The 16,799-nt window shown below is 37.6% G+C and overlaps 1 protein-coding gene across 1 annotated transcript in view; it reads right to left on the bottom strand.

Annotated features, from left to right (window-relative positions):
* Positions 1-2,371: 2,371 nt before the first annotated feature.
* Positions 2,372-16,799, bottom strand: part of MSH5 (MUTS-homolog 5) — a 226,713-nt gene continuing 212,285 nt past the window's right edge. Inside the window, exons 25-34 of the mRNA XM_089980394.1 lie at positions 5,533-5,609; positions 5,346-5,432; positions 5,207-5,268; positions 5,033-5,094; positions 4,267-4,320; positions 4,104-4,186; positions 3,694-3,725; positions 3,584-3,607; positions 2,738-2,853; positions 2,372-2,646 (exon numbers count right to left, since the gene is read on the bottom strand). Of these exons, the coding sequence (XP_089836520.1) occupies positions 2,560-2,646; positions 2,738-2,853; positions 3,584-3,607; positions 3,694-3,725; positions 4,104-4,186; positions 4,267-4,320; positions 5,033-5,094; positions 5,207-5,268; positions 5,346-5,432; positions 5,533-5,609 (684 nt within the window). The 3' untranslated portion in view covers positions 2,372-2,559. The remainder of the gene's footprint in view (positions 2,647-2,737; positions 2,854-3,583; positions 3,608-3,693; positions 3,726-4,103; positions 4,187-4,266; positions 4,321-5,032; positions 5,095-5,206; positions 5,269-5,345; positions 5,433-5,532; positions 5,610-16,799) is intronic.

The following is a 16,799-nucleotide window of genomic DNA, read 5'->3' as shown; positions in this document are numbered from 1 at the left end:
TTAATGCTGGGTGGACAAAGTGGAGATAAGCTTATTTTTGTTTTGAGACAAATTTTTATCTATATGATTATGATTTCTGAAAAAATTACTAGTCCTTGACTTTTTCAAGCAGCACTTCATCAGGCTGTTAATGACTCAATTTTAAAGTACTTTTAATATTGACCAATAAGAGTAAGGAAGAATGATTGATAAATGGAACAAATTGATTTTATTTATTCTCTTTTTTTTTTAAAGAAATACAATTTATTAGAATGATAAAGAGTTTTCCATAATCATCTTTACCTTATGAATGATTCTCAAAAAAGGCCCTGCCTTATTTGGTTTCTCAAAATCGTCCTTACATTTCAAAAGTTCAAGACAAACACACTCATCTGTCGTGTGAAGTCTAGTTACCTTAAGGATGGTTTTGCTGTTGTTGGCAAAAGGCAAAGTTGGTTTTGAAAGCCAAAGCTCAGCATAGGCGCTAGGGGTGAAGGTCGTAGCTGCAGAGTTTTACCCCCCTGGAGGGTCGATCTAAGATCTACCAGATATCGGGGCCAGGTTTTCCGTGTAACAAAAAAAAAACAGTATGACCACTATGAGGGCATGTGATAATCACATGACAGGCACATTCTCTCACTACCAATAAGGAAAATGCGGCTCTTCTTCGTGTAAAATGGAGATAAAGTCTCAGATTATGCAGTTCCAAAGTGAGGAGATTGGTACTGCCATCTTCAACGGAACCGTGTTTGAACACCACCAGGGCAATCGGCTGGGGTATTAAGGGATAAAGGAAAACGTGCACGGGCTTGCAACTCTTTCCTCTTAACTTGATCCATTGTTTTTCGTGTGGTGCAATATTCCATTTCCCTTTCCATATGCATCTTGAAAATACACACTGTCCGGCGCAACTGGGGGTGTCAACGGGTAGGGTTTACCAGACCTGTCCCGAACCAAACCCTGTAGGATTCGGGTATGGTGATAAATAAGAAGAGCCAATTAAGACTCGGGTCCGATTAATACATGGACCCAGGTTTAGTTTGTAAAATTTTATACTAGACTCTGACCCAACCCAAGTTCCGATCAAGGCCCACAAGTTTTCAATGTAAAAATGATAAAAAATATGGTTTTACCGGGTATGGTCCAGGTCCGGTTCATGTAGTTCTTATCAGGTTCTAGTATGGTTTTTCTTATACTGGACCCCATTAGACCCGAATCCGGACCGATATCATACCCAAAAATCAGGTCCATGTTTGATTCCACATGGATCCAAACCAAACCCGACCCATGCCCCTAGTTGCAACCATAGTGACAAATCTCACAAGATTTATGAAAGTCTCACAAAAATATCATGAAAAATTACCCAAAAGTTAAAAACGGTAATTTCTCATGATATTTTCAATTTTTTGCAAGTTTTCATCAAAAATATAAATATCACGTTTCAAACACAATATTTATGTTTTTGTCAGCTATTTATCGTGAAAAAACCATGTGGATTTTATTTTTTAATATTTTTATTTATAATTTCTTATAAAAATGTTTTTTTACATTTTCAATTTTATTTGCCAAAAAATGCAAGATTTTTCAAATTCTCACGAGTTTTTGGCTGTGGATATTTTATCGTTTTTAACTTGTCACTATGGTCGCAACCTATGTCACAAAGACTCGCGGGCACGAGCACTCATCATCTCGCAAAGTTTGGGAAAATATTATTAACATAGTTATTTGTGTCAGTGCGCCTGTCCACACGGTTCTGGACATGTCACCAGGGACATGCTGCCAAAAAATGGCATGTCCCAGTAACAGGTCGCAACAGCGTATTTTTTGTTGATAACTAACGGATTTCCCAACTCCCACATCACATGGCCACAATAGAGGGATGGCCAGAAGAGTGACGGATGAATATTGGAATGGGGTACAATTAACCTATCGACAGCTTCATCTTTTGCTCTTCTGCACGGTGGATTTCTTGAAGGTTCTTGCTGTGCGGATCTTCTAGCATGGGATTTGGTTGCTGCTCAATTCCTTTTCAGGTGGCGGCCTTTCGGGTCTGATGCCTCCTTATCAATTGAGGGCCTATTCCAGTATACAGTGTTATACTCCTACAACCCTTTAAAAGGATCAAAGGAGTGTGCAAGGCGTTTGGGGTTATACTTACTCCATCTAAGCACCATTCTCATCTCCCGAAACAGGGTTTCCAAACACCTGTGGGAGGAGGTGGTATTAATTAAACCCTCATTAAATACCATATCTCTCCTCCCATCTCTAACTCCCAAACAGAGCCTTAGCAGCTCTTTTTGAGCAACAATTTCTCCCCCACAAAGGAAAGGCATAAACTGTGACTACCATAGCGATTAAGAATGAAAGAAAGTATCAGCACATGTTAATCAATTTTTCAACCAATTAACTATCATTGATACTGGCAATTGATCTAGAAAGGAAAGAGTACACCAATCTCACTCTATGGTTTAGATGGCAAAATATCACTAAAGAATAGGGCCAGATCCCCGTTTAAAACATCAAAAGCCAGCAGCTTCTCTGCTATATCCTGGATTCAGGAAAGAGTACACCAATCTCACTCTATGGTTTAGATGGCAAAATATCACTAAAGAATAGGGCCAGATCCCCGTTTAAAACATCAAAAGCCAGCAGCTTCTCTGCTATATCCTGGATTCAGTAAAAGCAATGATTCTTTTACTATGTATGGTACGATAATAAAGAATTAAGAGAAGATAATTCCACGCACATAAAAGATTACCTTGAACTGTTCATCTTTAGATGATAAATTTTCACTACGAATGCGGCCAATTCGTTTGTCACCCTCCGAGGCATTCAGGATAAAGGATGCTCTTTGCAGCACTTCATCAGGCAAACCTATGAGAAAAACATTAGTTCCATCAATTATAGATTGGCCAATTAAACACTAGAGTAACAAAATATATCAATATAAGTCAAATAATCTGATGCTCCATTTGGCCAGAAGGACCCATGTATTCTTAAGAGCACCATCAATTGAACAAGGGAGTGAGGAACCCAAATAGGCTACACTGAATGGGTAGAAGTGGCACATAATTGCTCTTCCAACCGGGTGGAAATTATAGGGTCCTACATCAACAAACCCATCTCGTTTGTTATTTCTTTCTTTCTGTAAGCGTAAATCAAACAGAAGATCTTTTAACAAGGTCTTGCTAGGTCCTGGCTGCACGTGTGTGTTTGCTGCCCATGAATTTCCAACTGGATAATGATGAATGCTTCCTTGACTGAATGTGGTACTATGTTGAGCTCCAGACTCCAGAGAACACACTGAGGATGTAGCATAAGAGGAAGGTTCTAGTTGCATGGTGTGAGCAGACGAACACTTTTGAAAGGTGCAACAAGACCCTTCATTGTCAAAAGTGGTGCCTAGGCAGGATACATGCAGGGCCACCTTATGGGTTTCGATGGTAGGGCCTAGGAGGTTGAGACATGGTTGTCTTCTTTTCTCCTCATTCCTTTCTTTTTTTTTTCTTCCTCTCCTTTCTTCTTCTTTCTTTCTTTTTCCTTCTTTCCTTAGGAATAATAGCACTACCATTGACTATATCTAATAATTCATATTGGAACATACCAGCAAGTTGCGCACAATGCAAACCTACAGAATAAGCAACAGAACTGAAATGAATAGGCTAATCAAATTCAACAGTTCTTCAAAATTTTAGATGATATGCGAGGACATACCAAAGCTCAAAAGAGTGTGTCCTGGGACGAGCCTGAGCAGCCAGAATGAGATTGATTTAGTATATTGCAGTGGTCTATGCATTACAAGGGGTCATTTGTTTCATGCTGGAGAAAGGAGAATCAGTGGAAACTGAAATCCCTCCAAATCTCCCCGTTGGCCGGAAAATGCTTCCCCAAGGGGGGGAGGTCCGGAGGTGTGACACGGGTTTCCATTGAAACCCATTATTTGGGTGGAAAATGTGTGGGTCCCACTCTCTCTTTCCCACTTGGTTTTTGTTTAGCTACTTTCATGTGAAAGATGTCTTTCACATGAAAGTGGAGGGTGAAACAAACAGCCCTTAATGAAATAAGAAAGGTAAATCTTGCAAAATAAACAATGAAAAAGGGAAATACAAGTAAACAACAGCTACCGGTAAAGGAAGACAATCTCTCCTTGTTCTCCATCACTATTAGGCCGCAAAACACTCATGGTGTAAAACTTGATTTTATCATGCTGAGACATATATCCAAATCAATCCTGGTGGTGTTATGTAAAAATAACTTTTTGTGCCAGAAGAAGGGAGCAACATTAACCTTTGCTAAGATATCATCATTGAATATCTCAGTCAAATGTGTGCATACTAGAACCTGTCAACCAATTTAATTGTGTCAACTAAAAGCTTATCAGAGATAATGCACAAAAAGAAAAGAAACTGTGAGTTACATGTCATATCATATGTGGAGTCTAGTTATGTCAGGCCAAAACGTCAATCAACACAAATGCAGGCTGGATTGGAAGGAAACTAAACCACTAGCAGAAAGAAGATTTAAGCCATTGTACAAATATGTCCAAGTACCACAACATTGAAACAATTGAACTTTCAAAAATCACTCACGATAAGAACATCAATTTTGAAGTGCCATTTGCACAAATGTGCTTCCTCTAAATAACTTGACAAAGTAGCAATCTTGTTATAGGGCTGTTCTGCTATATAATTCCTTGTGCCAAAAGGGATGTTCTGTTCAGAGCATTCAGTTTCATTATAGAGACACAATTGTACAGTATCTTTTATTACATGTAATGATATCTCCAAGAATAAAAAACAATGTCTACCATGGCAAAAACACAACACAACCCACAAAGGGGGAAGCTCTCAAGAGGCACAATGGCATACATTCATAATATAAAATAAATTATGGAACACATTTAAAGAATGGAAAATTACTCACTGATAAGCATCACATATGAAACGAAAATCAATAATGCTCATAAAAAAACAAATAAATTTTTTAGCATTGAAATCTACCAGTAAAATACACAATCAATGTGTAAACAAAAAAAAATCAATTCTTGTCCAACCTTAGGAGGGCAATCCTGGGCAGCAAAATGATGTATGGTTCCACCAAGGAGACCAATACCATCTAAACAGTTCATGAAGAAAACATTATTAGGAGACATAGACATCATAAACATGGATAGTGCATTGACAAAATGAGGTCCAAAAATAAAAAAGGTATTAGGATCAGTCTCTACCTTCAGTAAGAGTTCCTTTACCAAATTCATCCAACAAACACAGAGATTGTGATGTCGCATTCCTAAAAAATCATTTCTATAAAAATAGACATGCCATTGAATTAGACAAATTTAATGCAGAAAGGATATTCATCCAAACCTCAGCATCAAGCCAACTTGATGCAGATCAATCATAAATGTTGACTGCTCACTAGATACAGTCTTGCTTCCCATTGCACAAAATATCCTATGAAAGTTGCAAATGATAAGTGCATCTTCTTGATACCTATTGAAGCAATATTAATTCATTCAAACTCATAATCTTTTGAGTTTTGACAAAGATAGACCTATCAGTGAGTCCAACTTTGGCAGCCTCCGCTGGCACAAAACTTCCAATGTGAGAAAGAAATACAATGAGGGCAACCTGAAATCAAATGCAATGCAAATTTTTGAACCACTTGAAACAATTCTGATTGTACCATTGATACCAAATAAAGGGAATCATGTTGAAAATGACTTAGTAGGCAAGATATTTTAATCTATTAGAACAATGAAAAGAAAAACTCCGCCTGTGTATAATTGTTTAGTTATACACTGCCGGTCCCCAGCCCGGATAAAGGAGGAGGGTTGCGGTAGGCCAGTGATAGCCAGCATAAAAAACTTAGTCATACCCTATGAAAATGAACCAATATCAGAATTTCGTTGGGGCGTTCCCTACTGAGCGAAACGATGTACTCTCTAGTACCGGAGGCAGTGATAAATGGGCAAGGGTTGCAAAGTCGTCGCCCAGAAGCGACGCATCACACCAGCGCCCGGGTGTGGTGTCAAATAGGCAAGGGTTCCCTCACTTTGTTAGACGGGTGGGGGTAAAGAAGTTAGTCCAAGACCATAAAATTAGGTTAGCCACTTGGAACATAGGGTCTTTAACTGGTAAGTTGGTAGAATTAGTAGATGTTATGTGTAGGAGAAAGATTGATATTTTATGTCTACAAGAGACCAAATGGGTAGGTGAGAAAGCAAAAGTGATAGAACCTTGGGGATATAAGATTTGGTATACAGGAATAAATAGGAATAGGAATGGAGTAGGGATTGTTATGACTCGTGAGTTTATAGATAATGTAGTTGAGGTCCGTAGGAAGGGTGATAGGATTTTACTTATTAAATTAGTATTATGTACGGATATTATTAATATTATTAGTGTTTATGCACCTCAAGTAGGTTTAGATGATTCCATTAAGCATCAATTTTGGGAAGATTTAGATGGAGTAGTACAAGGGATATCTTATGGAGAAAAGCTTTTCATCGGCGGTGACCTTAATGGACATGTAGGCATTAATAGGGATCGATTTGAGAGTATCCATGAGGGCTATGGTATAGGAGAAAGAAATGAAAGTGGATAAAGGATTTTAGATTTTGGTTTGTCCTATGATATGATCTTAGCAAACACTTGGTTTAGGAAGATGGAGTCTCACCTAGTAACATTTAAAAGTGGGGTTAATACGAGTCAGATAGATTTTTTCCTACTTAGAAAGAGAGATAGGGGTTGTTGCATCGATTGTAAGGTTATACTGGGAGAAAGTGTAGCTACACAACATAGAGTCTTAATTTTAGATCTTAGAATTAAACAATGCCGCAAAAGGGATAGACATAGGATAGATCCTAGAATTAAGTGGTGGGCATTGAAAGGAGCTAAACAAGGAATGTTTGTAGAGCAGGTAGTTAAGGAAGCTGATTGGTGTCTCGAGGAGGATTCAGAATCAATGTGGAATAAGATAGCGGGTGGCATGAGAAAGGTGGCCAAGGAGGTATTGGGTGAGTCTAAAGGCGGTGCACCACTAGGTAAGAATACATCATGGTGGAACGAGGATGTCAAATTAGCTATTAAGGTTAAAAAAGAGTGTTATAGAAATCTAAGTAAGAGTCGTGATAATGAGAATTTGAAGAAGTATATGATAGCAAAAAAGGAAGCTAAAAAAGTAGTTCGAAACGCGAGGGCTAAGGTATATAAGGAGGTTTATGACAAGTTGGATACCAAAGAAGGCGAGAAGGATATTTATAGGCTTGCAAAGATGAGAGATAGGAAATTGAGGGATTTGGGTATAGTTAGATGTATCAAAGATGAAACGCAAAGGGTTTTAGTCAAAGATGAGGAGATTAAGGAGAGATGAAAAGATTATTTTGATAAGCTATTTAATGAAAGTCATGCTCAAGATCTTGGAGACTTCTCAATTCCTTTTCATGAGATAAATCGTGACTTCATGTGAAAGATTCAAAAGAAAGAAATTGCAGAGGCTTTGAAGAAAATGAAATCAAGAAGGGCAGTTGGCCCAGATGGTATACCTATCGAGGCTTGGAAATGCTTGGGAGAGAAAGGTTTAGAATGATTGACAAATCTTTTTAACAAGATTTGGCGGACAAATAAGATGCCTAATGAGTGGAGCAAGAGTACTTTGGTGCCTCTATATAAGAATAAGGGTGATATACAAGATTGCACAAACTATCGTGGTATAAAACTCATGAGTCATACTATGAAACTTTGGGAGAGGGTGATTGAGTCTAGGTTGAGGAAGGTTGTCATGATATCGGAGAATCAATTTGGTTTTATGCATGGAAGATCAACTATGGAAGCTATACATCTTCTTCTATGTCACATGGGTGCGGGTGCGACACGGGTGCGGCGCAATTTTAAATTTTTTGGACACGGGGACTCGGCTATATATATATATATATTATTTTATTTTATTTTATTTTTTTAAAAAAGATATTATTTTATTTTATTTTATTTAAAAAGTGCACAGTCACAGCACTGTGCACTATGCACAGGCACTGTGCGCAGGCACTGTGCGCACTGTACACAGGCACTGTGCGCAGGCATTGTGCACAGGCACAGGCACTTTGCACACTGTGCACTGGCACAACACTGTGCACTGTGCACTGTGCACTGTGCACTGTGCTCTGTGCACTGTGCACAACACTGTGCACTGTCTCTTTTTATATAAAAAAATTTGTTTTTTTAGTTTTTCAATAGACATTTTTGGACTCGGTCAAAGTTGACCGAGTCCAAAATGTGGACGGACTCGGCCTCGACTCGTTGACCGATTCCGACTCGGCGTTGACCGAGTCCAGGCCGAGTCCGAAGCCGCACCCGTGTCCGCACCCGTGTCGGGGCGTGTCGACTCGGGTGCGGCACCTCCCTAGCCTAGTCCGTGTGACATAGATCTTCTTAGACAACTTATTGAAAGATACAGAGAGAGGAACAAAGATTTGCATATGGTTTTTATTGATTTAGAGAAGGCATACGATAGAGTACCTAGGGACATTCTCTGGTAGACAATGATGAAGAAAGGTGTTTCTCTCAAGTACATTAGTATAATTAAAGATATGTATGAAGGAGTAGTAACCAATGTCCGCACTTGTGGAGGGGTGACAACAGATTTTCCGATAACGGTTGGGTTACATCAAGGATCTGCTTTAAGCCCTTTCCTATTTGCGATAGTGATGGATGAGCTTACGAGATCAATTCAAGAAAATGTACCGTGGTGTATGATGTTTGCTGATGATATTGTTTTGATTGATGAATCTAGAGCTGGGGTTAATGCTAAGTTAGAATTATGGAGACAGACATTGGAAGCTAGAGGTTTTAAGTTGAGTAAGAGTAAGACTGAATATATGGAATGTCGGTTTAGTAAGCAACGCAGTAGTGATGGGAGTGTAGTGAAGCTTGGTGAGCAAGAAATACCGGTGAATGATTATTTCAAATATTTGGGATCCATCATTCAAAAGTATGGAGAAATTGATGGAGATGTAAATCATAGGATAAAGGTTGGGTGGATGAAATGGAAAAGTGCAACTGGAGTGTTGTGCGATCGTAGAATGCCATTGCGGTTGAAGGGAAAGTTTTATAGGATGACTATTAGACCCGCTTTACTATATGGTACGGAATGTTGGGCTGCCAAGAGACATCATATTAAAAAAATGAGTGTAGTTGAGATGCGGATGCTTAGATGGATGTGTGGAAATACAATAAAAGATAAGATTCAGAATGAGGAGATACGTAAGAAGGTAGACGTTGCACCCATTGAAAATAAGATGAGAGAGAATCGTTTACGGTGGTTTGGACATATTCGGCGAAGGCCTAATGATGCTCCAGTTAGAAGGATGGAGAAATATATTAGTTAAAAGAGGTAGGGGTAGGCCTAGGAAGACTTGGATGGAGATGATAGGAAAGGATATGAATGCTTTGAACCTCACCGAGGACATGGCATTGGATAGAAATGATTGGAGGAAAAGGATCCATGTGGAAGACCCAAAATGAATTTCTTTTTTGGTTCATATCGCCGACCCCAATTGTTTTGGGATGAAGGCGTAGTTGTTGTTGTAGAACAATGAAAAGAAAATGAATTAAGAAACTTATTATTTATCAAGAATATGAATCACCTTAGAGATGTATTAGTATCAACAACAAATATATGCCTAGTTTGAGTCTTACCATAGTTGCCAAAATAAAAAAGTGATCCAAAAAAGCATAAGTGGGATGAGACAACTGTTAAAAAATGTAATCCTTATGTATATATATATTAGTATTGTGAAAATGTCTACGAAGAGACAATACACATACAAGTACAAATACTTTGCACGAAGGCACTCTTACAACACTTGAACAAAATACGCAAAAAGCGTAAAAGTAGCAAACATGCACTAAGGCATGTATTTTATAGAAAATAGCAAATGCTTGAGACTCTCAAGCTTATCCAACAATAAGGGGGAACACCCCTATTTATACAAGAGCAAAGGGGTACAAGTGGGGGCTCCCAAAGGAGTCGTTGGGGACCCCCCAACGACTCTATTGGGGGGCCCCCAATGTACCTTTATGAAAATAAAATAAAAAAAGAAATACAAAAATAAAGAAAAGAAATTACAATATATTCCAAGTAGAATATGCGCAAGATGGGAAATTACAATAATACCCTTTTGGGTAAGAAAATAAAGTATATATATATATTTATATATAAAGAGATACGTATACATATATGATATATATGTATATGCATCTCTATGTATATATATATATATATATATATATATATATATACTTACAACAATGGTTTTGAAGATACATTTTAACACCCCCTCTCAAACTTACGATGCGATAACCGCAAGTTTGTCAAGAAGGAAATGAAATTTGGGCGAACAAAGAGATTTTGTGAAGAAGTCCGCAAGTTGATACTCAGACGTCACGTATGGTAAATCAATGACCTTCTTCAAGTATTCTTCCCTGACATAGTGTCAGTCTATTTCTATATGCTTTGTTCGCTCGTGAAAGGTGTGATTCTTGGCAATATAGATTGCACTTTTATTGTCACAGCATAGCTTTGTTGGTTCTTTGATAAATACTCCCATATCTTCCAAGAGATGTTGAATCCATACAATTTCCATGGTAGTGGATGTCATGGCTCTATATTCGGCTGCAATGGATGACAGAGAGACCTTCTGTTGCTTTCTACATCGCCATGAAATCAAAGATTCACCTAAGAAAACACAAAAGCCAGTGGTGGAGTGACGGTTATTAGGGTCACCTCCCCAATCTGAGTTAGTATAAGCAAGTAATTTTAATTAAGAAGAAGAAGACAAAAATACTCCCTTATTCACTGTGCCCTTCAAGTATCTAATGATGTGAAAGAAGGTTTTAAAACCCGTGACTCAGAACTCGACTCGTTCTTTATTGACTCGTGACTCGGCGGGTCAACTCGGTGACTCAGACCGAATTTTGTTAACTTTTGATTTTAAAAGAAAAACAATATATAATTTGTCTCAAACCATGTTTTTCAGAAAACATATAGTCTAAAGAGTTGACAATAAAAAATTGTAAGTTCAGAGTAGAAAAAGTACAAACTTCTTCATAACAAGGTCACATGGAAAGATCAAGTTACATGAAGAAACTTCTTCATAACAAGCATGTCTTTGGTATTCAATGAAGGGCCCATGTAACTGAGTCTAGAAACATACTTAAACTCAAGTTTCTAAATAGAATGGTTTAGGAATTTCAGCTAAACTTCTCTAGAAGACACCCTAGCTTTTGTTAGCTTTCCTTTCTAGTGATCTCACCTCATTAAGAACAACAACACATCATCTTGCATAAAAAGCCAGATTGAATTAGTTGCAACAAGGTAAAACAACAATAAGAGAATGAATCACCAGAAGAAATTCCAATAATGACCAAGGGAAATGATGTCACATGGATACATGTACAAGCATACTGTACAAGATCAGCACAACTGGTATGATATGGGTGTTTCTGTCAAAAAATAAGGATGACAGGGTACAGATTGTTATGCACAGGTGTGATACAGACTTTGTACAAAGATGTATTTTTATATACAATGAAGGATATGATATTTGTTCATAAAACAACACTCAAAGGCACCCAACACCAGAACATGAAGTACAAGCACCGATACATGTATGCTTCACTTTTTTGTTAGATCTTTGAATCAGTTTTTTTGCCAATATATTTAATCAACACATAAAGATTGATAGATTATTGTATCTTTGAACTGGTTTGTCTTATAATTTATTATTTATTATTAAACTGTTATTTTGAAATACCCAAAAAATCAAATTTCAAATATCCCAGAACTCGACCGAGTCAAGCCGAGTCAAGTTTACCCTGCTGGGTTGACTCACTGGAGGGTCGAGCCGAGCCGAGTCAACCGAGTTAACTCAGAGAGTTTTAAAACCATGATGCGAAGAACAACACTCATATAAACGGTTGTGGGAGCGTGCTGAAACTGACTGGCGATGTGGATAGCATGTGACAAATCGGGTCGAGTAATGCTAAGGTACATCAAAGAGCCTACCAACTGCCTGTAAGGAGTGTGATCAGTTAGATGAACACCGTCATCAATCTTCATTTTTGATCCCACGACTTCAGGAGTTTCGCAAACTTTGTCATCAGAAATCTCTGACCTATCAATAATCTCACAAGCAAGTTTAGATTGAGATAGAAAATAACCTCGTTGAGAATAGGCAACCTCAATTCCAAGAAAATATGTCAGAAAACCCAAGTCTGACATCTCAAATTTTGAAGTCAAGACGGACTTAATACCCTTGGCTCCTTGAACATCATCACCTGTAATTAGCATGTCATCAACGTAGAGTAATAGTATAACAATCCCTGCATTAGATTTTCTAGTAAATAAGGCAGTATCAGTATAACATGAGAACAAACCATTTTCCAGCATTACACTGGTAAACCTGTCATACCAGGCTTTAAGGGCCTGTTTCAAACCATAGAGGGCCTTCCGAAGACGAAGAACTTTATCTTTAGGAATCTTCATGTCTGGTGGGGCATCCATATACACTTCTTCGTTAAGATCACCATTTAAAAATGCATTTTTCACATCCATTTGAAAAATGTTCCATTTTTTAATAGATGCAATAGTAATAAGAATCTAACTGTAACCATTCGGGATACAGGAGCAAAAGTTTCTTCCTAATCAATTCCATACTCTTGCCCATACCCTTTTGCGACTAAGCAAGCTTTATACATTTCTAGAGATCCGTCGCTCTTAGTTTTAACCTTAAAAACCCATCAACAACCTATAGTTTTCTTTCCTATGGGTAGAGTTTGGAAATCCTAGGTTTCATCCTTCTTAAGAGCATTAAGTTCATTTTGCATAGCTTCTTGCCATTCTATACATTTTTTAGCTTCTTCAAAATTTCTTGGTTCAAAATAAGAGTAGATGGCACTAAGACAAGCCCTATATCGGGGTGAAAAAGAATCAAAAGTGATAAAACGAGTTGGAGGTCTCCTATTCCTTTCAGATCTTCTGTGATCGAGAGTAGGAACAAGCTCACTATATTGGTCAATAGCACTTCTAAAGGTGTCTTGATTTCTACGAGAGTAGGTTATTGGATCACTTGAAATTCTACTTCCTTGTTCATTGAGAGAGTTATGTTCACCAACATCACCATCATTTTCCTCATTATGGTTTGATGAGATATCATCATCAGTAGATATATCATCATTACTCGACAATACGTCAAATAGGAAGGAGTAATCAAATTTTTCTTGTTGAGAAACATTTTTTTCAAAGACACTTTCATTTTCTAGAAATGTTACATTTCTAGAGCCATATAACTTATCATATCAAAGGTCATAACAACGAAACCCTTTTTGAGTTTCGGAATATCCAAGAAAGGCATAAGGAATAGCCTTGGGAGAGAGCTTGTCATTCTTATCCGTAAGTATAAAACACTTACATCCAAAGACTCGTAACCTATTACAATCAGGTTCAAGCTTATGTAATACCTCAAAAGGAGATATTTTCCCTAATATCTTAGATGGTAAGCGATTTATTAGATAAACAGAAGCAAAAACTACTTCAGCCCAAAAGTTTTTAGGAATGTTTTGGGATATAAGAAGGGTCCTAGTGGTCTCAATGATATGCCTATGTTTTCTTTCGGCCAACCCATTTTGTTGAGGAGTTTTAGGACAGGACCGTTGGTGAACAATTCCGTGATCCTCAAGGTACACCTTAAATTGATTGGAGAGATATTTTCCTCCAGAATCACTTCTAAATATCTTTATGTTACTGTTGAGTTGATTCTTGATCATTGAATGAAAAGTTTTGAAACACGAAAAACTTCATGTTTGAACTTAAGAAAATATATCCACGAATATATAGAAAAATCATCCACAAAAATTACATAATAAGAAAAGTCTCCTTTTGAAGCGAGAGGTGCGGGTCCCCAAACATCTGAATGAACAATTTTGAAAGTTTTAGAAGAGAACATGGTTATTTGCTCAAAAGGTAAACTTCGCATTTTTCCAAGAATACAGTCATTACAACAAAATGAGCTTTTACATAGGTCTTTTTCAAAATGTAAATAAGATAACTTGTTGATATTAGGATGACCAAGTCTTTTGTGCCACACATTTATGTCTTTGTGTCGGGCAGCATTACAAAAAAATTTTGGATCTTGAAGAGATTCCATATAGTATAAGTCTCCCTTTCTAAAGCCTTCCCCAATCAATTTTCCGGACCGGCGATCCCGTATTAAACATTTATCACAAGAAAATTTAATATCGCAACCATGGTCCGAGAGTTGAGAAACAGAGAGAAGGTTTAAGTTTAGTTTAGGTATAAATCTAATTTTTGGAATAAAAAAATCTTGAGTTTCAAAACTACCTATTCCTTTAATTTCAAGATAGGTGTTAAATTATGTATATATAAATATATATATATATATATACATATACTTATATATATATATATACATACGTATATATATACATATATGTATATATATACATTTATTTCCTTTTTATTCTCAAAATACCCGATAGGGGTATTTTAGTAAATCCCCATGTAACCTCTTTTCCCTTTTTTCTATTTTTCTTTTCTTCTCTTTTTCTTTTCCCTTTTCTTTTTTTCTTTTTTATTTTTACCTTTTTGTAAGACCACAAGAGCCCCACACATGTAGTCGTTGGGGCCCCAACAGTCATATTTATGATCGTTGGGGCTCCCAACGACTACATGGGAGCCCCTTGTGGTCCCTTCTTCATTGCTCCCTCCTCTATAAATAGAGGAGGTTTTCCTCTTGTATTGCATGGGTTGTTGACCCTCTTTTTCTCTTCTTCAATAATATGCAACTTATGACTTTTGGTCATTTTTCGCTTTTGTGGGTTTTTGTATACACTTTTAGTGTTTGCGTTCTTGGCTCTTGGAATCACTCTTAAAGAGTGATTTGCTTTATTGGTGCTTCCGTCTCTCCACCTTTTTCATTACATGGTATCAGAGCCAGGTTGGTGATCCGGCTTCTATCTTTTTGGTGCCTTGGGACGCGTGCCTCTCAAGCTTTTAAAGAAGGAAAGAAGACCTTTTGGCTCCTATGGAACGTGATGCTAAAGTTGAGCTTTCTTTCAAGCTCAATGGATCCAATTATCTTATGTGGGCCTCCGCTATGGAGAATCATCTAAGAGGTAAGAAACTTTGGGGTTTTGTTATGAGAACTACTCCCGAACCCTCTCTTGTTCTCACAAAAATTGAAAATAATGTTGAAAAAGCTTTCGATGGCGATGAACGCATCAAAGCTATAAATGATCATCAATCCAAAATTGAGGATTGGGAAAGTAATCATGCCAAAATTTTGGCATGGTTTATGAACAATGTGGACCTCAAAAATTGTGCAAATATTGCAAAATTTAGAAGAGCCAATGAGGCATGGTTCTTCCTTAAGGGTATGTACACCCAAAAGGATCTCGCTAGACAATTTTTTTGTCAAGAGAAAATTCGTTCCACTAGACAAGCGGATATGAGTGTCAGTGACTACTTTAGCTCTTTAACCCCTCTTTGGGATGAGCTTGTTCTTCTTGAGCCTAAATGGGTGGCTTCGGAAGATATTGAGTTAAGAAAAGAACAAATTGAAAAGGAGCACTTTTTCCAATTTCTTCATGGTCTACGACCGAAATATGAACAAGTTAGGGCATCCCTTCTCCATAGAAGTAAAGCCTTACCCATTGAAGACGCCCTTGCCGAAGTATGCCAAGAAGAAACTCGACTTGGCCTAAGTATCAAGAGTGATGAAGTTTTGGCCGTTTCTAGGCCCGGATCAAATGTAAAAGCATATAGACCTCCCCACTTTAAAAAAAATAATGGATATAGAAAGGGAGTGATTTGCCACTATTGTAATGAACCGAGTCACATTAAACCGGTTTGCCCAAAGCTTAAAGGAAAAGTGGCCGCGGTTGGAGAAAATTCTCCAAAGAAGTAAGAAGAAAGTGTCAAAGAGGGAGATATCAAAGAAACTCTTAAGCATATCTCCGAAGTTCTTCAACATCTTCTCAAGACTTCTTCATCTTCAACATCCGGAGCCGCCATCGCCTACTCTTCATCACCTCCAGGTACGTGGATACTAGACTCTGGTGCTTCTTTTCACATGACATCTCACAAAAATTCGCTTTCTAATGTTTTTTCCGAACCCATATCATCTTATGTTTCAACGGCCGATGGGACATCTTTAAAAATTGAAAGTATTGGAACACTTGATTTTAAAACTTATCAAACCTTCTTTGTTCCTAAAGTAAGAGTCGTTCCAAAAATTAATCTAAATCTTTTTTTTGTTTCCCAAATCACCGATCATGGATGCCAAGTCTCTTTCTCACCTAAAGATTGCACCGTCCAGGATCTCTAGTCAGGGAAGCTGATTGGGCAAGGCCATAGAAAGGGTGGTCTCTATTTTATGGATTTTTTGACTCTTCCATCTAAGTCATCTTGCAATCTTGTAAAGGACAAAAATATTGGAATTTGGCATGAGAGACTTGGTCATCCAAATTTTGTAAAAAAGTCTCTTTTTCTTTTTTTGAACAATACTTGTAAAGACAATCACATGACTTGTAAAGATTGCATTTTTGGGAAATCTAAAGCCACTCCATTTCCTTAAAGAAATTATTTCACCACTCGGCCTTTTGAACTTGTTCATTCCGATGTATGGGGACCTTCCCCTATTTTGTCCAAAGGAGGATTTTCGTACTATGTGGTCTTTATTGATGACTTCACTCGATTTACATGGATTTACTTCTTAAGTCGCAAATCCGAAGTTTTCTCTTTCT

Source organism: Nuphar pumila, chromosome 11, assembly GCF_984573655.1.
Source record: "Nuphar pumila chromosome 11, dmNupPumi1.hap1.1, whole genome shotgun sequence".
Taxonomy (NCBI): domain Eukaryota; kingdom Viridiplantae; phylum Streptophyta; class Magnoliopsida; order Nymphaeales; family Nymphaeaceae; genus Nuphar; species Nuphar pumila.
The sequence above is the reverse complement of the archived record's forward strand: the minus strand, read 5'-3'. Positions and strand labels throughout refer to the sequence as shown.